A 25,886-nucleotide genomic window follows, 5' to 3' on the forward strand; every position below is an offset into this window, starting at 1 on the left:
TGTTTTAAGTGACTTCATTTTAATAGAATACACACACACACACACACACACACACACACACACAATAGTTATGGTTAAATCATTTAAAATTGTAAAAGTAATTTAAATAGATTTAACTGAATATAACTTATTATTAATAAGAAATAATTAAAATATATGCAATATAATTTATATTTTGTAGCAATTAATTTAAATTTCAAATAATTAAAAATCATTACATTTTAAGTAATAAAATGCCAAAATAATGTATATGTCATCAATATTTTAAAAAATATAAATTAAAGTTATGGATATATGGTCATTGTTTTTGAACGTTCATTTAGGTGCAATAAGGAGGTTTTAGGGTTCAGTGGTGAGTAGTATATAGAGGTAGTAATGGGTTTTTAGCATTGAGGTATGGGTAGTGTGTAGGGTTAGTAAGTGGGCTTCAACGGCTCATGGATGGGTAGTGTTTAGGAGATGTAATAGCTTTTAAGGGCTCAGGCATGGGTAGTGGTTAGGGATCGTAAGAAGTTTTTAGGGCTCAGTGATGAGTAATGTAAAGGGTAGAAAAGGGTTTTAGAGTTCAGGGTTAGGCAGTGTATGGGTAGTAAACTGAGCTGCAGTTTGAAAGCTCTGCAGTGACAGAAACGAAAGAGCCTTTGCCATGTAAGAAAATCTATTTTTATATATTAAAAGTCATCCCTAAAATGTGCTTTGTAAGCCCACAGGGCATTGTTCCTAATAGTTAAAAATCATAGCACACATTATGCTGGCTTTAGAAAAAATGGTGCACTGACTTTCGGGTCCTGCTCCTTCCAGGAGAGCTCTAATGTTAAAACAGCAGGGCTTAAGAGCAAGGCAACACAAGGCCAATGCTTTTTTTGCTCACTGAATTGGCCACCATGTAGGCAGGCAATGGACAAATGGAAACATGGTAATTGTGCTCATTATAGTTCCTACACCTCACCCCATCATAGCCAGCGCACTGAACATGGACTTCTTTTTAGGTGTGAATTTACACAACCAACAATGTTACAAATTACGAGGACATAATGAAAGGGGCAATCAAAAAACCTGATAAACTTCATTAAGCATCTCTCTTTGAGAGATTTGTAGCTCTCGCTAATCCGGCCAATAAGGACATCAAGTTTCATGTGGTATTTACATAGTACAACAGAGTGAAAAATGAATTGGCCATAGCATGGAGAGCAAAACCCCCAGGCACATGAGCAGTCGATTAAAACTCACACATATTTACTGTGTCTTTTATTTCGTAGAAGGTTAAATTGGTAGGGCTAATTAACTGCAAATATATTAAAACCATTAATGTAAAACACTAACCCAACAACTAAAAATGCATAACAATATACTTACATTTGATATTCAAAACATTGTTATTATGGTACCCACATTATCGCAATATTATTGCTTCTATATAAAGTACATTTGATATACTGACGTCCATGTAAGGGATCCACACCACATGAGCTGAACTACTGACGACATAGTTCTGCCCGTTCTAAAAGATCTATGAATGGTGTTGATGGCAGTGGTGAGGGGACACTGATCTTGCTTGATTTGTCTGCTTCTTTCAACACCTTAAGCCATCAGGTCCTCTTGTAGAGGCTCCATAACATTGGCTGCCGTGAAAAAGCACTAGACTGCCCTTACTCCTTTATACTCAAAAGATTCTAAAGAGTTGCCTTGTGTCAATTCTTATTGATTCCACATAATTTAAAATGGAGCATTCCTCATAAACCATTGCACCGCCTCTCCTTTTCAACATAGTTGCACGAACTCTTACTCATCTGCTGTATTCCCTTGGTGTCATATTTTCTATGTCTTCTGATGCCACTCAGCTTCTATAAAACTTAAAGCAGCAGAACTCCTCCCGCTCTACTTATATTTCAGACCACCTAATTTCTTGTCTGGCAGTGGTTTGGTTGTGAAGATCTTTGAATTTTCTAAAGGTGAACCCATCAATAACTGCAGTGTTGTTGAAGAGATCCTTGCTGTAACACCACTGAATGGCTCTTATCAGTAGCTTCTCAGCTTTGCTCTGGCACAACAGTTGGCAACTTTAACATCACACTGAATGAAAAGTTTATTTTAGGACCACTTGTTGTTACAGTAACTAGCTCCTTATCTGTAAATTATCTACTGTGTTCTTTTTCTTTACTCTTTGTATTATATTCAAATGTTTAATGTCCTGATATAATCCATGTCAGACGATGACAATAGCATCTATCTTGCATCTTCCAAAAAACCTGTTACTTGTCTGAAGTTGATCCAAAATGCCTCAGCTCGACTGGCCATAGGATGTAAGAAATGGAAGCATAACTCACCTTAATTATGCTAAATGTACTGGCTTTTCATTTAGAAACTCATTTCATTCATATCTTTAACGATTGTCTATAGTGCGGTCTAATCCTCCTTTCCTCCACTGTTTACCTCCAGATTCATCTGATTTTTCCCAAAGTGTTCTTTAAGATCACTCCTACAAATTCCACATTTGTGTAAAAATCGATCCTGAGATAAAGCCTCCACCGCAGCTGCTTCTAAAGTTGGAAACACACTGGTGCTTTACCTACATTACCAATCATATCTCATCAGTTTTGGGAAGTAGTTGAAGATGTGGTTCTTCAACCAATAATCACCTTCCCTTCCATCTGACAATCCTGTTGTTGGTCTTAGCACCATGAAACTTTGGCATTAGTGTACTTTAGATGTCGTTCACATAATATGATATGATATCATGTCATATCCTTCATCTTGCAGCATCAGTGTCATCTACTTCAGTGAGAACATTTGTAAAAGAACAGAAATTGTTCAACTACTGTTCTACCTCTGCACCATTAAACAATCTACCATCACTGTACATGGCTTGGCACATGACTGCAGTAAATATATATTACTAGAAAGTAAGTACTAGGTTGGAAAGATTTGATCACAAGGAATATTTAGGAGTCACTCTTAATAAGATAAGCCCTCAGAGCCCACAGTTAACACGACAAACCCAGAAGTATAAATGGCATTAGAATTATCTCCAAATCCTCTACCAGTATTCATACCCAGTTTGGTCAACATGTCTATTATTCTGCTGGAGAATATCATGCAAAACTTCATCCATGACCACAAATTACAATGTTTTCAGCTGTCATGGTCAGAAATCCAACTACAAAATAGCCTATCTCTATTGTCGGCGAAGAAAGTTCTACCTCTCTCTCACTGTTTTGTGCATGGTTCTACCAGCCTTCCTGTCTCCTGCAACTCCCTTCCTGCTCTCTGCTTGTGCCTCTCCTATTTTAGCACAGTCAACTGCCATTTCTGCTGGTGCAGTGGGTGGACTCATTCACTTTAGGTTAGAAAAGGGGAGGCTCTGGGGCACAGGCAATCTCTGTGGTCTCCCTGGAGTCACAGGAACCTTGCAACTGCCACCCTACTTCTAAGGGGACAATTTAATAAATGAACAGGAAGTGTACCTGCCAGAACCCATTCCGAGGTCTTGGGACAGCAGGGGCTACTGGCCATCAACAATGGAGGGGGGTCTGTCTTTTACAACTGGGTATGATCTACTGCAGAATTGGCACCAAGTACACTCTTTCCACTCTTGACTGTGCGTGGTGAGGGCGAGCAGTTAAAGGCTTCTCTGGGAGTTAGTATTGGAAGTAGAGACTCAGAACTGAAAACATTATGCAACAAAGACAATAAATACTGTCCAGCCCAGTGCGTTTCTTTTTGTAGAAAAAGAAGTACTTTTATTACATACTAAAACACAACACTATACAAACTATGGTAAATCAGGGACAGGGTTATAAAATGGTTGTCCCAAGGTTATAATCCCACAGAATGACTGGGAGAGATATGGCATGTGTGAGAAGCCTTCCTGGTTCTGTAATCGTTCAGTTCAATCGTGTCTCACTACCATAAAGTTCTTCTGGGGCTCCGATGCATAAATAGAATAACACCCATTCCGTTTAGCAATGTAGACATAGTCAATGTTTTATTTTTCTTGGCTAAAATATCAGGCACTCAGAAATCTTAAGTATGAAGCCCGCAAACAACATTAGCTGACAGACGGGCAGCCCTGTCTCATTTTCCAGGAGAGAAATGCTGTGGCCCACTGCCCAAACAACAAACAGCCTCCCATCACTGGCGGTGACTGAGGGGGTGTGGGGGGGGGGGAGCAGCGAAGGTTCCCACACAACTGCTCACCACCCATCACCGACGTCGTCGCCCCTGTCTGGGACAAACTCTCCCCCCAAGCTCCAGTGCAAAAAGCAGAGGAAAGAGTATAATCATAGGATCACATCCTACCTATTCATACCTCACCCCTTCCCAACCATTGCTTCAGCGGATTCCAAAAACTGATCCTCTTTCAAACCTTATGACAGTCTAACTTAAGATGGTAAATTAGAGAGTTTTTCCATTCGACAAAAGTAGGGGGAACAGGGCTGATCTATTTCCTACAGATCTCCCTTCTTGCCACAAGCATCATATAAAACAATAGTTTAGCTCCATCTCTACCCATCTTCTGCGCCTCATATGAACAGCCAAACATCACTATCAGAGATCTTACCTTCGGGCTTGTGGGAAGAATCTCCTTAATTGCATCACCCACCTCTTGCGAAAAATCTCATGGAGTAGAGGGCAATCAATAAACATATGTAGATCATCAACTGATGCAGAACCACACTTCTTACACCTCTCCACGTTATCCTGTCTCAGCCTGGACCATTTTTTGGGAGTCCAAAAGGCTCTGTGTATAGGAAATAGATGATTTCTCCTTAACACAGCAGGTTAAGCAGTATTATACAGAAGTGTAGTGGATACTTGCCAAAGGTCTTTAAGCTGCGGCTCCGGCAAGCACTCCCTCCAGATTTCTTCTGGGAGGTTGAATTCGCCATCCACAATGTCCATCATCAGCCAATACCATCTAGCCACTTCTTTCTTCATCGGAGTATCCAGCTGCATCTGGTCCACAAATCCGTTAGTACTTCCCACTTCCTCTGTCACATTCCCAACCCAAGTCTTCATCTGAAGGTATTTAAACTTAGACAGCCTTCCTCCTACATCCATATTAAGGTTATCAAACTCCCTAAGTTCACCATTATAACAGAGATGTCTCCATTGCACAAAACCTGCCTCTTTCAGAGGAATAGCCAGGGCGTCTTTAATCCACTCCGGGGAGCCAGGAGAATCCCAAATCGGCGCATACTCATTATGATTTGACAACCTCGTGATCTTCCTCACCTCGTACCACAACACTGCCCAATTATGTAATATCTTAAATCGATTTTTTTTTAAAGAACTTCGGATCCCCAAACTTATACAAAAAACTTCTCTGGACCTCCTGACCTTCCATCATAGCAATTAACACCTGCCCCAGCTCTGAATTATCTAATGCATTAAAACTCTGTCTTACATTTTTTAACAGATAAGCCCATGCGTAGTACTGCATATCAGGAGCTGCCAGACCACCTTTTTCTTTCTTCCTCCTGAGCTTTTTCCATGATATATGAACACGTTTAGATGCTCAAATAAAACTGCTAATTTTCCTCTGCAATTTCTTTAAAGCAGCCTTGTTAAACACTAATAGCAATGCATTGAAAATAAAAGTTAATTTGGGAACAATCACCATTTTTACAACATTAATCCGACCTATTATAGTTAGTGGAAGATTAAGCCATTTTTTCAGTAAAAGGTCCACCTCCCTCATAACCCGAGCAAGATTTGTTTCCACCATTTTACATATATCATGTGTTACAGTGATCCCCAAATATTTAACTTCTTTCTTTACATTCACTGCATCATTTAGTTCCATATTCCATGCCATAATTTCGGTCTTTTGATTATTAACAGCACAACCAGAAATTCCCCCAAAGTCCTCCATTAACTCTTGTAGAACTGGTATGGCCTGACTTAAATTCGCTGTATAAATCAATAAATCATCTGCATATAAAGAGACCTTCCTGACCAGATCTCTACACCGGAAAGGAAGTATTCTCTTATCTCTCCTAATTCTACAATCTAATGGTTCAATATAAAGGTCAAATAATAGTGGGGATAATGGGCACCCCTGTCTCGTCCCTCTTTCTATTTTTACCGGAGGAGTCAGCATACCATTAACCAAAATTCTTGCATTTGGGTCATGATAGATTTTTTGCAATGTTCTAATAAATTGGCCTCCAATTTTATATGACTCACATACCATAATCAAATAACTCCAATTAACCCTGTCGAATGCTTTTGTTGCATCCACCATTACCACCGCCAAAGGCATATGCATCTAAGTGGCTAAATCAGTCGACCCTACCAATCCCTGTGTCAATTCATGCATATGCCTACCCTTCAAAAACCCTTTCTGGTCTGTGTGTATGAATTTCCCCATAACCATCCCTAGTCTATCAGCCATGCTCCTGTAATTATTGTACAGGTGCTTAAGATGTGCTTGGTGAGACACTCACCCAAACTAATAGTTCTGCATTATCCCTCCACTGATTACTAATCTAAGGAACCAGCCATTTGCTTGTCCCACTCTTGTTCTGCACTTTGGGCAGGATTAAAAATGGCAGCTCAGTGCAGAACTAACACGTTTCTATCTCTGAGCTAATCTCGGACCACTTAGGCCTACAGGTTCCTCCAACAGTTTTCAAGATGCCCTAGTGCAGAACAGCAGAGGGAACTCTTGAGAGCATCCCTCCTCTTCACTAGAAGGCAATTGCCAGATGTAGCAGCAGAGTAATCACCTCACTCAGCTAGGCAGCTCAAAGGGCACATTTCATTAAGGATTGCTGAGAGAAATATCCTCTTTCATAAAGTACTTGAATGGAACCAGCTACATAAAAAATGGCATTATATAAATGCATTTGAGGCCTTAAAACATATATACAAAGCAGCAACTCAGATCTAAAGTTACATATCAAAAGCATTTTGAACAAGGTGCACAGTGAACATTTATACATTACGCATTGCACACTTTACACAAAAGGAACTGCAAAGTCACTATTCTCCAATTGAATCAGAACAGTGTAGAGTAAGTCCCATTTGCCACAGTGCTACATGCGCACAGATGCTAGGTTAAGTCCGACAAGTTTTCCTTGCCCAGCCTGCATGTGTACATGTGTCACTGACAGTCTATTTAAAGCCCCTTATCCCAGCGGCACATTGCACCTGTTGTTATTTTAAATGATGGGCAGTGAATATTACAGCTCTGATCCATTACAGTGTGATACGTCTCATGTCAAATCCAAGGTCCAAAAGCAAAACAACTGGACATTTTCACTGGTAGAACTCCTCAGCAATGAGGACATATATGTTTTCTAAACAACAGCTCTTACTGGATATTGGCCTTTGCAGAGCATTTCATACGGGTTAAGTTATAGACACTGTAATACTTGAAGGTTTTATCCCTTGTTAGGAAACACTCAGAAAACAGCACGTGAGCATTTTGCAGCAGTACTACTGATGTTTACAAAACCACCCAAGACCCTGGAACACCACTGGTGAACAAAAGTTAATCTTCAATAACTACAGGCTTCCACATGAGTAAAGATGATTAACGTTTTTCTCTTTCAAGCTTCCTATAAGTCTCAGAAACAAAGCGGTTACTACCCAAAGTTTGCAAAGATGTCTGTATGTGGAGTTTTACACTAAAATCTTGACTTGTGCACCCCCTTTCAAGTTACTTTGAGGTAAGAAGATTGTCCACCTTAATGTTCACTGCCATCTAGCACTTGAGGTCAAACACTGCGTTTAGGCATAAATGCATGTAAAACTAGATTCTCTGCATACCATGCACAGGACAATAATCGGAATCAATGCAAGACTTTGCCTAATAAAAAGTTTGTATACACAACACCTGGCGAAAATGCCTGTAACCCAAGGTGCCAACATGCTCCAAACTCGTGTCCAAAGTATTTCTGATTGGTGTTCTACTCTGTTCACCTACTCAGTGCACACTCACATGATTCCTGTGCAAGTGTAGGGCCTAGAAAACTAAACTGCCTATATCCGGTGTCAAATTAATTTTCCTGACTATTTTAGTACTATAGTTATAACAGTCATTTATTCTTTCCCATATTATAGAAACAGCTACAAGTAGGTATATCGTTTAGGTGTTTCCCAACTCTGCAACATTTTTCAGCATGCCCCCTCTCTATTTCTGAAGGACCATGTTAATAGCATATCTGTCAACTCACCCATATTTCGCAGGTGTAACCCACTTTTCATTTTTCTTCACACATCTGATAAAATAAAATGCTACCACAGACTTCAGTGGTTCCACCCACTTTTTAAATGTATGTCATCCTCCAAAAAAGTGTTCATGCTATCTCAGTTGTAACGCCCTTCTAAACGCCTAACGTCACCCATATTTTTAAGGCAAGAGGTCGACAGGTATGTAACTGAGGACAGCCGAAGTGAAATAACTACTACAGCCCCCGTAAAATCCAAATTTTCCAAGACATACTGCCATTTCGCAATCAAATATGGGCCAAACATTAATTTCCATTGCAATTAATTGGGCAACATCAATATTTGGTCACAGAAAAATATGTGGAAGAGAATCAGCAAGGTGAGGTTCTCACTTCATTTCAAATGGAAACTTACATTTACGAAATCTAACAATGTCTTTTTTTGAAGTCAGTATATTGCCATATTGGTGAACTACAGCTGCGCTGGAGCGACCATCCATCAGTACAACAGATATATACATAGGATCAAACAGTTCTAAAAACTGATTTCTACTTTGGGAACTCAGCCCTGCCAAGTGACACTCATCTTGCTAGGCCGGCGGGCAGTATTCTCGGTTTCTGCCCGCTGGCCCAACAAAATCAAGCTGGCGGCAATGCTGTCGCCTGCAGGGTGCACCAGCACCCTTGCAAAGTTCACTGTCAGCAAAGAAGACAGTGAAGACTGCGACGGTGCTTGGCAGGGGGACCCCTGCACTGCCCATGACTGTTGCATGGGCAGTGCAGGGCCCCCCACGTGGCCCTCTGCACCTGTTCTCCACCAGCCTTTTCATGGCAGTGAAATCTCCATGAAAAGGCTGGTGGATTGCGATCTCCACCTGGGGTCTAAACGGTGGAACCCTGGCGTTCTGACCGCCAGGGTCTTAATGTGGCGGTCAGACTGCCATAGCAGCGGCGATCCTGACCGCCACCGCCGGTCTGGCGTTCTTTAGAGCGCCAGCCTTGTAAAGAGGCCCTAAGTGTCAGTCACGGGTAAGTAGAGCTGCTTTTTCTGCAGAGGCAGAACCACCACAAGATTGTTTCCACAACTGCATCCACAGATTATCACTTCCCAAGTTGCAGACAGCATGCAGCTGCTCATGCAAACAGTTAAATAGGCCCACTATGTTCTTTAAAAGATGCATGGCCAGCTAAATATTTAAAATACGCGGACCAAGAAAAGGAAAAGGCCATCACGTATTGAAAAGGTAAAATAGAAATGACCTTGTCATTTCTTTGTCAGATGTAATAGCCTGTTGTCGTCCATTTGAGTAGATGGTGTATCGTGAAGCCTGGGAATGTACAATCAACTTACACCAAATATTGTTTTTCTGTCTGACAATACTAAAAGTATGTCTTCTTGTGAAATACATGTCCCTCTGCAGAAGACAGAATTGTAATCTGTACAATCTGAAGTCTACAAAAGCAGGAAGAGGGCAGCATTTTCAAACGAGGTGTATTAAAAATTGGTTTACTTCCAGCACGATTACGATGCAGTGTCTATGTCCAGCAATAGATGTCACACCTTTGCACACTTTTCCACATTTCACCTACAAGTTATGTGAAAATATCTCAGTAACTGCCTATTTTGTTGAGGGTAGTTCATACATCGAGCTTTCCAAGTTAAAATCACCATCAAATTATTTTAGCATAAACCCTTGAGAATATTTGTATGGTTTCAGAGGTTGGATTTTTGAACCTCAGGAAAAATTCTCCATGTCATGCAATATTACTAGCATGGCGCACATGGAAACCCATGCGTTTAAATGAGATAAAGAAAACTGAATTTCCCCCGCTGGCAGAGACTCATTAAGGGGGGACCTGAGGGACTGGGAAACCTTCTGGCAGGCACCTCAACAGAAACGGAAGATTCCTTTGTTCTTGTGTTGCACCTGCGCTTTGGAGGAACACTTCTGGGTACGGCTGCCTGAGTCAGCGTCTGATTGCTGCGAATTTAGAGAGTGATGCCTCTCTGAGAAAAGAAGTTCAGGCACTACAACTGGGGTAGTGTTGCTTGCACAAGAATGTCAAACAGGATAGATAGATAGATAAGTGGGGGCACACTTATGTGGTTAGAGCTATGCTGTGGAACCTGGGGATGGGCTTCTTCTTTCCATCTGTTACTTTGTTGGGGAGACCTATGTGTTTCCTTCCTATTGGGCCAGGTTTACTGGGCCAGTATTTAAATTCTGCTTTTTGCCTATCTCTGTAATGGCTATGGCGGGGTAATGGTGTGTGAAGAGGAATCATTCTCCTTGTCTTTCATGGGATGGGGAGTAGGAGGAGGTGTCTAAGCAGCGTTCCATTCACTATCCTGATGCTGAGGACAGACTGACGGCAAAATGATGAGGTGATGGTAGGGGCCTTGGCCACCAAACCTTCTTTCACCAAGAAAAAGAGGTCTTTGGATGTTTCTTCATATTTGGAAAGTGATTCTTTTCCTGAAAAACCTAGTTCCTCTGGGGAAAAGTTTATTTCAAGAGAAGAATTAGGGGCCATCCTTTTGCACATTCAAGACAATTTGTGGTTTGATCCTTCCCATGTTGAGGAAAATGCTGATGGTCTTGTTCCTCAGTTTGCCAAGGTAGCTCCTGTGACTCTTCCATCCCACCTCAAAATTAATCTTTGGAGGTTGGAAGGAGCAGATGAATTTCATATTCCGTGATTTATGCAGAAATCGTCTGAGCTGGAGGAGGCAGAATCTGTATTATCCTAGAGCATTAAAGTGGATTAAATATCAGCTCCTTTGCTGGGCAGGGCTTCTTTGAATCCTGATGAGTGTTCACCCTCAGATTCTACTGATAAAAAGGTTGATGCCAGACTGAAATGCTGTTTTGGGGGGCTAACCTAGCACTGAAGGCAGCTTCCTATACTGCACTGACCTCTAAGCTATACGTCCGTGGTAAAGAATTTTGATTCCTTGGTGTAGGAGGCTGGCCTGGCTTGTAGTGGGTACCAAGGGGTACTTACACTCTGTACCAGGTCCAGTTATCCCTTATTAGTGTAGAAGAGGTGTTTCTAGCAGCTTAGGCTGATAGAAGGTAGCTATAGCAGAGCAGCTTAGGCTGAACTAGGAGACATGCAAAGCTCCTACTATACCACTACTATACCACTGGTGTCATATGCACAATATCATAAGAAAACACAATACACAGATATACTAAAAATAAAGGCACTTTATTTTTATGACAATATGCCAAAAGTATCTCAGTGAGTACCCTCAGTATGAGGATGCCAAATATACACAAGATATATGTACACAATACCAAAAATATGCAGTAATAGCAAAAGGAAGTAATGCAAGCAGTGTAAAGTTACAATAGATTGCAATAGGAGCACATAGGTATAGGGGCAACACAAACCATATACTCCAATAGTGGAATGCGAACCACGAATGGACCCCAAACCTATGTGAGCTTGTAGAGGGTCGCTGGGACTGTAAGAAAACAGTGAGGGTTAGAAAATTAGCCAATCCCAAGACCCTGAAAAGTAGGTGTAGAGTGCACCTATAACCCCCAGAGAGCACAGAAGTCGTGATAGGGGGTTTCTGCAAGGAAGACCAACACCAGCAAAGCAACAACAGTGGATTTCCGGACCTGAGTACCTGTGAAACAAGGGGACCAAGTCCAAGAGTAGCGACAATGTCAAGAGAGTGGGCAGATGCCCAGAAAATGCCAGCTGAGGGTGCAAAGAAGCTGCCACCGGATGGTAGAAGCTGTGGATTCTGCAAGAACGAAGAGGGTTAGAAACTTCCCCTTTGGGGGATGGATGTCCCACATCGTGAAGAAGCTTGCAGAGGTGTTCCCACACAGAAAGACCACAAACAAGCCTTGCTAGCTGCAAGGGTCGCGGTTAGGGTTTTTGGATGCTGCTGTGGCCCAGGAGGGAATAGGATGTCGCCACTTGGATGAGGAGACAGAGGGGGCGCCCAGCAAGTCAGGGAGCCCTCACAGAAGCAGGCCTCACCCGCAGAAGTACCGGAACAGGCACTTAGAAGAGGAGTGAACCGGAGTCCACCCGAAGTCACAAAAGGGAGTCCCACGATGCCGGAGGACAACTCAGAAGGTTGTGCACTGCAGGTTAGAGTGTCGGGGACCCAGGCTTGGCTGTGCACAAAGGAAATCCTGGAAGAGTGCACAGGAGCCAGAGCAGCTGCAAATCACGCGGTACCCAGCAATGCAGTCTAGCGTGGGGAGGCAAGGACTTACCTCCACCAAACTTGGACTGAAGAGTCACTGGACCGTGGGAGTCACTTGGACAGAGTTGCTGAGTTCCAGGGACCACGCTCGTCGTGCTGAGAAGGGACCCAGAGGACCGGTGATGCAGTCTTTTGTTGCCTGCGGTTGCAGGGGGAAGATTCCGTCGACCCACGGGAGATTTCTTCAGAGCTCCTGGTGCAAGAAGGAGGCAGGCTACCCCCAGAGCATGCACCACCAGGAAACAGTCGAAAAGGAGGCAGAAGAAGCGATACAAGGTTGCAGTAGTCGTCTTTGCTACTTTTTTGCGGTTTTGCAGGCGTCCTGAGCAGTCAGCGGTCGATCCTTTGGCAGAAGGTGAAGAGAGAGATGCAGAGGAACTCTGGTGAGCTCTTGCATTCGGTATCTGAAGAATTCCCCAAAGCAGAGACCCTAAATAGCCAGAAAAGGAGGTTTGGCTACCTAGGAAGGAGGATAGGCTAGTAACACAGGTAAGAGCCCATCAGAAGGAGTCTCTGACGTCATCTGCTGGCCCTGGCCACTCAGAGCAGTCCAGTGTGCCAGCACACCTCTGAATCCAAGATGGCAGAGGTCTGGGGCACGCTGGAGGAGCTCTGGGCACCTCCCCTGGGAGGTGCAGGTCAGGGGAGTTGTCACTCCCCTTTCCTTTGTCCAGTTTCGCACCAGAGCAGGGCTGGGGGATCCCTGAACCAGTGTAGACTGGCTTATGCAGAGATGGGCACCATCTGTGCCCATCAAAGCATTTCCAGAGGCTGGGGGAGGCTACTCCTCCCCAGCCCTGACACCTTTTTCCAAAGGGAGAGGGTGTAACACCCTCTCTCTGAGGAAGTCCTTTGTTCTGCCTTCCTGGGCCAGGCCTGTCTGGACCCCAGGAGGGCAGAAACCTGTCTGAGGGGTTGGCAGCAGCTGCAGTGAAACCCCGGGATAGGCAGTTTGGCAGTACCCGGGTCTGTGCTAGAGACTCGGGGGATCAAGGAATTGTCTCCCCAATGCCATAATGGCATTGGGGTGACAATTCCATGATCTTAGACATGTTACATGGCCATGTTCGGAGTTACCATTGTGACACTATACATAGGTAGTGACCTATGTATAGTGCACGCGTGTAATGGTGTCCCCGCACCCACAAAGTCCGGGGAATTTGCCCTGAACAATGTGGGGGCACCTTGGCTAGTGCCAGGGTGCCCACACACTAAGTAACTTAGCACCCAACCTTCACCAGGTGAAGGTTAGACATATAGGTGACTTATAAGTTACTTAAGTGCAGTGGTAAATGGCTGTGAAATAACGTGGACGTTATTTCACTCAGGCTGCAGTGGCAGGCCTGTGTAAGAATTGTCAGAGCTCCCTATGGGTGGCAAAAGAAATGCTGCAGCCCATAGGGATCTCCTGGAACCCCAATACCCTGGGTACCTTAGTACCATATACTAGAGAATTATAAGGGTGTTCCAGTATGCCAATGTGAATTGGTGAAATTGGTCACTAGCCTGTTAGTGACAATTTGGAAAGCAGAGAGAGCGTAACCACTGAGGTTCTGGTTAGCAGAGCCTCAGTGAGACAGTTAGTCATCACACAGGGAACACATACAGGGCACACTTATGAGCACTGGGGCCCTGGCTGGCAGGGTCCCAGTGACACATACACTAAAACAACATATATACAGTGAAATATGGGGGTAACATGCCAGGCAAGATGGTACTTTCCTACACTTGGCTGAACTGATGCAAGAAGGAGATGAGTCGGATCTTCTGGTTCACATGGAACAACAGTTAAAATCTTTAACTGATGTCTTGGCATATATCATTAAAGTGGCCTCTGTTGTTCCTAGTTCAGTGGTGATGGTTCACCGGCATGTTTGGCTCCGGGATTGGAAGTCTGATTTTTTGGAAAACTTGTCTCCGATGAAGCTTGCATTTGAGGGTAGGAAATGCAAACCAACTGGATGACATGATGAGAAAATCCTTTAAGGACAAGAAACATTCCTAGTCTCATACATCCTTTCAACAAAGTCCTTTATGCCCTGGGCTGGGGATTCTAAGGATTTTGGTTAGGGAGTTCCTAAATCCTTGTTGTCGAAACGTCACAAATACCAGCCCCATAAGCCATGAAAGTCTAAGGATGTAATCAGCAAGGCAGGTCCCCCTTCGTAGTGGTCCTGACTATTCCGATCCTCCAGACCTGGAGGTAGTAGGAGGAAGACTCAAATGCTTTTTTCCTCAATGGAAAGCATAGAACACGGATCATAAATCATGGATCAGTAGGTTCTTTCTAAATATCATTCAGAATGGATATTTTATCAAGTTCAGTTCTCTGCCTCCAGACTCGGGGTACATCCCTACTCCTGTTACCAGAACCCCACTTTGAAGAAGGGCTTTGTGGGATGGAATTTCAACACTGCTACAAAGGAAGGCCATCATCGCGGTCCCCAAGGAAGAACAAGGGCAGGGAGTGTATTCCATTCTCAACCACTGAATAAAGACTGTGCATCTTTCATATGGTAACTTTGCAAATCACCAGTCCTCTGGTTCCATGCAAGACTTTCTGGCTATCAATTATTTGAAGTATGCTTACTTGCACATTCCTATTCACCTCACGCATCAAAAGTATCTCAGTTTTGAGGTGGGGGAAGCTCATTCCCAGTTCTGTGTACTCCTCTTCGGAACAAAGACTGGCCCATGGGCTTTCACGAAAGTTCTTGCTCCATTGATGGATCTCCTTCATTGGCAAGGGATTTACATCCAGCCATATCTGGCTTATTGTTTGGTTGCAGCAAGTTCTGTCAGGCAAGCAATGGATCATGTCCACCTGGTAGTCCAACGGTTAGAACTTTATGGGTTCCAGATCAATTCTCAGAAATCACAGTTGCTTCTGGCACATGATCATGTCTTCATCGGTGCCCAGATTCGCACAAACATCAGGGTGGTTACACTTCCAGACAGCAGGGTACAGAAGATTCAGTCCCATATTCTGGCCCTCTGAGCTGTCCCTTTCAAAGGATTTCAGACAGGTTGAGAGTTCAGGGGGGTGAATCTGGCAGCATTGACATTTTGGTTCCTTGGACTCTATTTCATCTGAGCATCCCCATTCGCTTCCTACTTCAGGCCTGGGACCCCACCTCGCAGGATATGTCTCTCCATCCTCCTGTATCAAGGTTTGTACAGCAAGAACGTGCTTGGTACTTGGATCAGTTGAATCTACTGAAGGGTGTGCTTTTATGCCCTCCCTGTCTGGTAATAATTACCACAGATGCAAGTGTTGCATAGGCTCTCATTATTCTAATGAGACTACTGGATTTTGAGTGGCAGAATCACCCATGGTGTGAGACACTGAGTCTGACCCACTGCAGGTGACACCTGTCGCTCCAATCCGGGGTTTGCTCCGGCCAACTAGCAGTGCCTCATCTCCACCCAAGGGCAGGGATGACTGGGCAGCCGAGCGCATGACATAATTGGTTTCTCAGGGAAGCCGTGGTCACTCAGGTCTCATCCGTTTCTCTCACTTACCTTAGTCTCATATACAAAATGACAGAGGCAGTGTATGTTTCAATAATGATTTTAATAAAACAACTGCATCGTAGATAGCAAAGCATGAGCTGCAATAACCAGGACGACACAGCACGACAGTATTAAAATTGTGACGAGGAGAGTGAAGCATAGAAATAACGCTATCATATTGTCACTACGGTTGATAGACTAACTCCTACCTAGGCTATGATAGAGCACAGCATGTTAAGCTCTAATTTTGCCCTTCAGGTTCCCCTGGGAAGACATCATCCTCCATACCTGAGCAAAGGCCTGCGGTCTGTGTTAGCATCTGTAGCTAAGCAGTCGGCAATCAGATTACAGTTGTGCTTCTCTGGCTGGAATCTCCCTCTAACGTGTAAGGGACAAGGAAGTGTTTTTATAACAACACAGCTGATGGTCTGAGAAAATGTCCGTACATAAGGATATGTGTTTTCTAAGAATGTTGGAGACTAAACTTCTACCACGTTCACTGGCAGTGTACCGTGGTGTAGCCTTGGAAGAAGCACAGAGTGAGCAAGAATGTCTTGTTTGAGAACAGAGTGCTGGTCTAGGCAAAAACAGTTAGATAAACAGAAAATAAAACAAGACCGTGAAAGTGGCTATTGTAACAATAAAATAAAGCCAAATAAAATATATCTAGGTTAGAGTGCACAGCGGCTTGGCCTAGTGTGTTAAAATAACGTGCATGGAGCTATAGCTAAAATGGCTACACAACACAAGCATAGAGGGATAGGAGTTTGGATGGCTTCACATTGAGGCATAAAGGGATGGGGATTTTCAATGGCTTCACATCAGGTACAGGAACTGTGAACATGCTCTCCAAGTGTCAGGTCAGCAAACTGGAGGGAACTCTGAACAATTTATTGACCTTCCCAAACTTCTCCCCTTAGATTCAGGACTAGGCAGTTCTAATCAGGATGGAAAATACCACTGCTAAATTCTACATCACGTGGCAAGGTTGGGTCGGGGGTGGCTGAAGGCCTGGTCCTTGTCCCTCATTTTGGATCAAACTTTTTTCTTGGAACCAGTCTCATCTCCTGTCTCTAACTGCGATTTCAGGGTCTTCTGAATTCCCAGGTGGATGGGTTGAGCAGGGTGATTCCCTCCGCTCACGATTTTTGTCATTGTCCCCATCTGTTCAGCCAGATTTGTCAGAGGTGGGGGTGCCCAGTGGTGGATCTCTTTGTGGATGCTCACAACACTCTACTTCATCAATTTTATTGTAGGATGAGGGAGCAGTCAGCCTGGGAAATAGATGTGCTATCTCGCCGGTGGCCTTTGGTCTTCTGTTTGCTTTCCCTCCCTTTTCTTTGATCCAGAGGTTTTTGCTCAGAGTGAGGAGAGAGGGAGCATAGGTAGTACTGGTTGCTCCAGCATGGGGCCACTATTATTGGTTTCCTCTTCTGGTGAGGATGAGAAGGGACAGGGAGTGGTTGCTGCCTGCGAGTCTATCTCCTCTCAGCTTCTGGGGCCTTCAGGAGGAGTCCCTGGTTCATATGAGGTTGATGGTTTGGAAACTGAGCGGTCAGGGGTTATGGCTCTGGACTATTCTGCCTCCACTTCCTCTTCTATTCAGGCTGTCAAGAGACTTTCCACTAGGGCCTCCTATGCTAGGCACTGGGTTTCCTTTGGGAAATAATGTGGGAAGCATCATATTGGGTCTATGTCTGCTTCTGTCCCTCAGGTCTTTCAGTGTCTATAGGATGGGTTCTCTTTGGGGCTATCTCCCTCCACTCTCAAGATGCAAAGGGCATCCATCGGGGCTTTTCGACTCCCTGGGGTAATTGGGTGGATTCCCAGGGTTTGGTTCAGAAATTGCTTTAGGGGTTTTCCAACATCCGTCCCAGATGTTCACCTGTGTGTCCTTCCTGGGATTTACCTCTGGTGCTGTAGGCTTTAAGTTACCCACCTTTTCAACCTCTTCTTTCCATTGAACGAAGGTCCCTTACCCTTACAGTGATTTTTCTGGTGACCATTACGTCCATTAGAACACTGGGTGAGCATGGACCTCCTTCTTGTAGAGCCCTATTCTGTGGATCTTTGAGGATCGGTTGGTTATGAGACGAGGTCCTGGGTTTATTCACAAGGTTAATTCTTATTTTCATGCCCAGCAGGCGGTTATTCTGCCTATCTTTTGCCCTAAGCCTCAGTCTCCTGAGATTAGTCTTCATTCCCTAGGTGTCCAGTGAGCTGTTTTGATCTATCTACAGAGGTTTGAGAACTTCTATCAGGATTCCTATTTGTGAAATTTGGACCTACCAGAAAGGGTTGCAAACCAATCATACAAACTTTGAGCAGATGGGTTTGTTCTCTGATTGCCATAGCTTATTCCCAGTTTGGTGTCTCATCCCTGTTAGGGGTTCAGGGCAGGTCAACTCAGGGATCAGCAGCATCTATGGCTGTGTCAAGGGGCATTTCTGGATGACATCTGTAAGGTAGCCACTTGGGCAATTCTTTCTATCTTTATTTTAAGCACTACAGTGTTACTCAGGGCCCTGCAGTGGACGATCTCTGGATAACAAATCTTGTTCAGTGATGTAATCATGGCTTTTTATTTCTATAATAAAGTTTGTTTCTGCATTTCCTCATTTGTCCTGGCTTTTTGATAGCTTGAGTTCATCTCACATGGTAAGGATGCTCAGCGAGAGAGGGGAGGAGGTAATGCTTTGATAACTTACTGGTAATTGCATTACTCTGAGTTTATTTCTCACATGGCTTCCTTGCACTCTCCCTCCCACCCTGTCAGTCCAGGCCAACTGGTTTCAGTGGAGCTTGTTGATGATACAGGAGGCAGGGGGGGGGGCTTTTATTGGATTAGGGGGATCACTGGGGAAGGCGAGCAGGCCTCAAGTAGTAAGGAAGCCAAGGAAGAGAAGGACTCTGAGTAATGCATTTACTGGTAAGTATATGAAGCATGTCCCAGAATGCAGGGTGTGGTTTACAGAAAAAGTGTGGACTTTCTAGTGTCACCCAGGATATGGGGGTCACATGGGATCTATGCTATAAGAACTGGCTAGACAAATTCAATTGGTTTTGGACGACATATGTATATAGACCAAGTGTTATTGCTTGTTTCATAGAAAGCAGTATTGTTAAGTCATTTTCATCACGTGTTCTTTCGTTATGCATTTCTTCTTCTCAATGTCTGTTTTTACTTCAAGATTTGCTGCAATTCCAGTTACTTAAGTGAGATTTGGTGTGATAGTAGCCTGTTTGAGAATTAGTTACCTATTTATTAATACTGAGGTAGTTTGGTAATTTGAATCCATCCTGTTATAAGAGGAGCATAATACGAAAAACACAGCTTAAAATCTCAGGACAGCATACTCTGCCTATCCTCTATTTCAGTTGAAGAGAACAAGTGATATTAATAATACATTGTTGAAAGGATCAATATAAAATGCATAACCAACTACAGAGCTGTCATTTAGCAACATCATGAATTCTGGGGGATTAGTAGCTTTGCTTCACTTCATTTATGCTAATACAAACTGTTGGAAAGTGGGTTATTGGTAGTGGTAAGTATGACCCTACCACTGGCAATAAGGCCACTAACCATAAATAGGTTCAGTAAAGGTCTCAGTAAATTAGCCCCTTACTCAACTCTTGGTAGCTGTAACCGAGCAGGCAGGCCTAACTTAGGAGACAAGAGTTTAAAGCATTCAAAAACACCATAACAGTAAATAAGTGAAACACAACGCACAATATAAATCCCACACCAATTTATAAAAATAGTTTATATTTTTATGAATAACTAGACACCAAAACGACAAAAATCCAATTTAGGGAACCAGAGATATGAATTTTTAAGGAATAAACACTTTCTTAGAAAAACAAAGTGCCAACCTTTCCAAAATTCTCAAAACTGCAGGATCTGTTTTCTGAAGTCCTCCTTGCAGGTCCAAAAGGTCCAAAACACAAATCCAAGGATCTAGAATCTCTCTGCGTTGGTCCTTGAAACCGGAGATATGTTTTTTTTTTTTTAAAGAATAAACACTTCCTGCTGCTTAGAAACACAAAGCACCAACTTTACCAAAATTCTCCAAACTTCTCCAATCTTCATGAGGTGTTTCCTAAGTCCTCCTTGCAGGTACAAAGTGTCCAAAACACAAATCCAAGGGTCTGGAATCTCCTGGGCGGTCCTTGGAAAGTTGGACCACAATTCCCACAATGCACCTAGCCAAATCCTTAAAAGTCAACTGGATGCACTCCAGGCTGGGGACTCTTGCTGAGGATGATGCAGGTTAGCCTGTAGCTGCACGGAGTCCACTGCTGAGTCCTTCTTGAAGCAAGGCACCATCCCCAGGGCGAAAGTACCAGATTGTGCAGCAGGCGCAATTCACTCCGAAGGGCAGGCAAGGGTGCAGATCCAGATTCCAGCAGGGCAGTCCTTCCTCTTGTAGTTTCAGGAAGCAGATCTGAGAGGCTATTCACCTCTCACATATTTATTCCCAGCTCCTGGGCATCAGGAAAGGGGGCACCCCTAACCAATACAATTCTCACTGACACCCAGATGCATGACCACTGCCTCCAAAGTGTGACAAATTCCTGTCCCAGAAAGGGCTATTCTTCCAAAATTCATGATGGCTGAAATTTAAAGCAGAGCAGTAAGAGCTGACTAAACCATCCCCTAGTGTGGCTGATTTCTATAGCTCTCCTCCTCCTAACATCTGCAAATTCCTTCCTTACGCCTGGTATCTGGCTGAGGAGTCCAGAAGGTGGGGGTTAGGTGAACTGGCATTCCCTCCAGTCCTGCTCTCCTTTGAAGCTGTATGTGTTATTACCCCTTCCCCCCGCTCTGGCATTCCTGTGTAGCCCCAGAGTTGCCCTTCACCAGATAGGCTCTCCCTTGGACAGCTACTTATCACTTAATCAAGCATCTCTGCTAATTCTGTTATCACTGACCAATCATAGGAGACCTTCAGAAGGCTAGATTTAGCTTACAGAAAGAAGAGCCTTATAACTTATTTTCTGTACAAGTTGTGATACATTCACCAATGTCAAATTGTTGGATTTATCAAAACAAATATTTTAAGTCCTTGAATGACTTTTCTGCGCTTGTCCTTACTATAATTACAATGAAATACTATATTGCAATGATATCCTATGAAGGGAGGAAAATGAAATGATCAGTTTTTTCCCTCACCAGGGTTTATAAAACATCTTTTATAAGGCCCCTGCTTACAATTACGTGACCCCCCACCCCTGGGACACCAGGGGAGTCCTGGGAGTTCCTAATCTGTGAAAATACGGTAGATCATCACATTTAATGTCCCCATAGCACCAAAGTCGACTTGGAACACATTTCCATTTAAATGCAGTCTGCGGAGTCAGGCTGCATTTAAAAATGACAGAAAACCTCCAGCAGTACCCACATGTAAAAGGCAGCAAATCTGCTGAGCCTCTAACTTCCATGCCTTATTATGTACTAGGGTCTTAAAGGTAGTTGGCACCCCCTTGCCATATTATTTACTAGGGACTTATAGGGGCCGTCATATAAATGGTATGAATTTAACTTTTGAAGACAGGCTGCAAAGTAGGCTTGTATTTAAAAAGACAAAAAGCACACAGCAGTGCACACATGCAAGTGCAGACATTCTGCTGGGCCTCTAATCTCCATGCCCTATTATACACTAGGGGCTTATAGGCAGATTGTACACCCTTGCCCTATTGTATACTATGGATTTACAGGATCTGTCAGGCCAACTGGAAAGGTACCGTAATACCGAGTGTCCTCTACCACCTGTGTATGTTTTAACATAGCACTGACTGGGTCTGGCTAACAGAACCCAGGGCACAGTCAAAGTCTGTTATCATCAGCATCAGTCAGCAACAAAAAAGTAGGGGTGAATAGGGCAAAAAGATGACTTTTCCGGAAAATAAAAATAATGTTTGCAGCTCCTACAGTCTGCAAAAAAAAAAAAAAAGAAGAACTTTAACTTTTTGAAAATATGTGCGTATATATTTTTGTGTGAGTGTTAGCGCATGCGTGAATATGTAGTTGGATGATGTGGAAGTTGCAAGTCCATGACAAAGCTTTCAAGTCTTGAGCAACTGACTATAGGATCAGCCCTGGCTTTTAGCCTATATTGTATTGTATTGTAATAACATATATATATACATATATAGATATATATATGTCTTCCATGCTGGGCTGTTAACACAGAGGAGGGTAACGGCTGAAATTCACTTTATTTCATGCATGACGATAGCTGTTGTTCTATTCGTTTATAAAACATCACTGCGTATGAATGTCACAAAAGACATAACCACACAAAAAACTCGAAATGAAACCTTGGTAGCTATGGGAATGGTTCCTTAATGTCATCGTCAGGGAGACTAGAATCCCATTAAGAAACATCCAGGCGTCCTTAACAGGCGAATAGTGAACGTCTCGGAGGGTGAGCCCCAGCATCACCCTTCTCCAATCCCGTCCTACAGCTGCGACACAGCGAAGGGGCGGCGCGTGCAAGAGCCTCCGCCAGGGGCGGCGCGCGCCCGCCTGGCTGTCCCCAGGAAAGGCACCCGGGTCAGGTGCGCGCGCCGTCTGTCGTGGAGCTGTGCCAGGCCCGGGGAGACCCGCGCAGCAGGGAGCCCCCCAACATGAAGAGCGGTAGCAGTGAGGATGCACGGGAGTGGGAGGTGAGCTTTTTCAGGCCTCGTGAAGCGCACGCGCCTTGAATAAAGGACGCCCATTGCTGTACCTGACTGCTTGTTACTCCTAGAATCAGTGTGCAGGAAATGGAAAGCGCCGGCTAAGACGTGCATTGGCGCGCGCACTGGAGCGTCTCGGAGCTCTGGTGTTTCCCGGGTGTCTGCTGTCCCTTTTCTCTCTCGCGCGTGCCCCTCGCTTGTAATAATGTTAATTCCGTGGTTGAATTTGTTCTCTTCTGACGCCAACAATTCGAACATCTACGGGATGTTTCCTGGATGGAGTAAAAGCAACCAAGCCCAACCCCCACTGTTCTTCCCTAAACATCTGCTCAAAGACAGTAACATTGTAAACGTTGTATTTGCAAACAAACCTACGTTGATGTGGTGTTGCTAAATGCAACGGCGTCCAGCCGGAAATTGTGTGTCTAAATAAAAATAATTGAGATTGCTTATCTTTTTTCAATGTATTGCTACTGTGAAGCGAGCGTTGCAGTTGGTCCCGTGAATCAGTGTCACAGGATGCATGCATGTTATTTGGCGATATATAATAAACTTTAAATCTGTGTTTTTATATTTGAACGAGTAATAAAACTGGAAACTGCCCATGTTCTAATTACTTGATGATTTTTATTAATAACTTTTGTGTATCATTTTAAACCTGATCTGTACTTCATTCATTGTTGGTTGATAAAAATGGAAACTACCGAATATAAACTAATTCAATTTTAAGGTCGCATCCTACTGTCTGGTTTGCTAAAGTCACCTTAGGGACGTTCAGAAAGTTGCCCTAGGAATGCATTTGACCCGTTGCTTGCTATTGGCTTTGTGGTTTGTAACTCACGTATTCCTCTTTTCCATTTGCTGGCTTTATTTGTTTTAGGTTGTTGTAATGGAATTGCAGGAGGATTAATAACATATTAAAAATCTTCTGCATTCTTGTGTGTTAATTTGTAGAGCATTTTCACACTTTTGTACACTACAAGGGTGCTCATGTTGTAGTTCAATGTTACTTCCACGCTTAAGAGTGGAACAGTGGCTGAGTGGCTTTGAGCAACTTGGCAGTTGCTGGAAGACCTCGCAGGCGCCGGATGCTCCTGGTTGTGGGTGTTGTCATATTTGAGAATAAACTAGCCCAAAACGTTTATTCGCTTCCCTGTACCTACTTCAGATGTCCAGCTTGAGTTTGTACCTTCCCTTGCCCAACCTTATTTACAGTATCCTTCTTAGTGCTCCCTGTCTGTAATCAGTCCTGTAAAGCTTGTTCTTATCTTGTTACATTTGCTATACATTCAAAGACCAAGCTCAAATGTCAAGCATTGTCTTTCCAGGGTGCTTGTTTACTTTTCTTTCCCTGACTTCAAAGTGAGATGATTTATGTGACAGTTTTGCTGGATAATCGGGGTTGGGAAGAGGTTTTTTCCTAGCACAGGACAACATTTTAATGAACTGTGTAAGTATTTAAAAATATATCAGAATAAGGAACACAAATGAAGCGCATTTTTTGGTAATTATGACGTGTGTTGGAACTGCTGGCGCGCCCGGTCCTTAATAAGTAAACTTAAAAGGGGAAGCGTATATGTCGATGAACCTTTTGATTCGCATGGAGTATCCTAGCTATGGTGTAACCAATGTTCATCAATAATCAATACACAAACCAATAACCATTAAGCAAACATTAATCAGTAGTTAATAACGTCAACATTCATGAATAACCACAACTCAATATACGTTTTAGCAATTTTATTTCTCTATTAATTATAATACTAAGTCATGGGGTTAATTCAAACTTTATTCAAATCAACTCAAGAATAATTCATTAGTGACCACCAATAACATAATCTTATCAGAACTTGAGAAAACATGCATTCTAATGCCTCAACATAAGCCAGTAACGATGAATATGTTAACATGAGTAGCAGAGTTCAGCAAATCAGTCCGTGAATCATTTGTCACCGTATATGTCAACGTCTCAGAATAGGAACCTACCTAACCCAGATTAGCATTAGCATGTGGGACTTCATGCGAAAACAGTTTAGAACATGAATTTGGAAAAACATCTAACTTAAGAGAAAAACTATTTAGACAATGCAGTTGGTACCTAGAAAGAAAAGGCACAAGGTAATTCAGTCACATTGTCATAGCTACCTACCCACGGTATGGATCAGCAACAAAGTCAGTCTTCGTCTTCAGGTCATCAATCGATCAGCATCCCATCAGGCTCTCAAGAGCTTGAGCCCAATGACAGAATCTCGAATCTCTTCTCCCCTAATATCGCATCAATTTCGGAATAAGGTCTCTCTAGACATCTGCACCTAACATCTCTCATCTGAAATTTTCTCCCTTTGTCAAGTAATTATATCAAAGTCACCCAGACTATCCTCCAATTCCTAATTGGTCAGTTAATCACCAGTTATGACTCTATCCAATAATCTTAGTTTTTCAAATCTTTGAATTCTAATATTAAACAGTTCCCAAGCTGTTGATTGGTTCACTGTACGATGCTCATCATCCGGCTCGTCAGGTATCGAAAATGTTGCATCTTCTTCTCCAGTCAGTGTCTCCATTGTTCGAGTTCTGGGAAAGTACATCCAGTCTGCTTTACACCAATTTGATACAAACGTTTATTCCGTCATCTCCTGTTCATCGGTTCATGCATAGGATTTTTGCTGAGCATATTTTATTAAACTATAAGCGGTTCATGGTCTGTCCAGCACATTAGCTTCTCTACATTGCGTTAATAATTCAACTTCTGCATGCAACCTGGCAAGACTAGGCCACAACTTCGACTAAGTTAACTCTACAGTATAATGAAAAACATACGTTATATATTTCAATATGACATACTACTACATTATTCAATACGTTTTTTCTATATTTCATACATGTTATTCATTTTATTAGTACATTTGTGAATCTTGGTGATTGCTCTCCGAGGGCACATTTTCAAATGTGTACATTATTTTTATTTCTAAGTTTTTTATTATTCAACATACATAAACATTCATTAATAATTTTAATTATCATATCTGCTTTAGCAATCCCTCCTCTGATGACTAAATATGTCATCACATTATTTTACTTTTACCATTCATTTTCATAACTCAATTTCTTCAGTATTTTGTCTCCTTTTCAAGTCTTCTCTATACATTCTTTCTCTGTTTCATTCTTCCCTCCTCTGATTATTTGTATACCTTTTCAATTTAATCTTTTGACACAATTTACATGAACCTCATAATCCTAATATACAAGCAATCACAATTGATATTCCCTGTATAATT

The 25,886-nt window shown here is 43.0% G+C and overlaps 1 protein-coding gene across 4 annotated transcripts in view; it reads left to right on the forward strand.

Moving 5' to 3' along the window:
- The window catches only part of CCDC149 (coiled-coil domain containing 149), a 315,035-nt gene that overhangs the window by 8,570 nt on the left and 280,579 nt on the right, over positions 1–25,886 (forward strand). Inside the window, exon 1 of one of the 4 annotated variants that reach the window (XM_069202167.1) lies at positions 22,400–22,596. The exons of 2 other annotated variants lie outside the window; for them this stretch is intronic. In XM_069202167.1, coding sequence (XP_069058268.1) covers positions 22,558–22,596 — 39 coding nt within the window. In that variant the 5' untranslated portion in view covers positions 22,400–22,557. Of the gene's footprint in view, positions 1–22,399; positions 22,597–25,886 lie in introns of those variants that run through there. One more of the 4 variants, XM_069202166.1, reaches the window with a different exon arrangement.

Source organism: Pleurodeles waltl, chromosome 1_2 (assembly GCF_031143425.1).
Source record: "Pleurodeles waltl isolate 20211129_DDA chromosome 1_2, aPleWal1.hap1.20221129, whole genome shotgun sequence".
Classification (NCBI taxonomy): Eukaryota; Metazoa; Chordata; class Amphibia; order Caudata; family Salamandridae; genus Pleurodeles; species Pleurodeles waltl.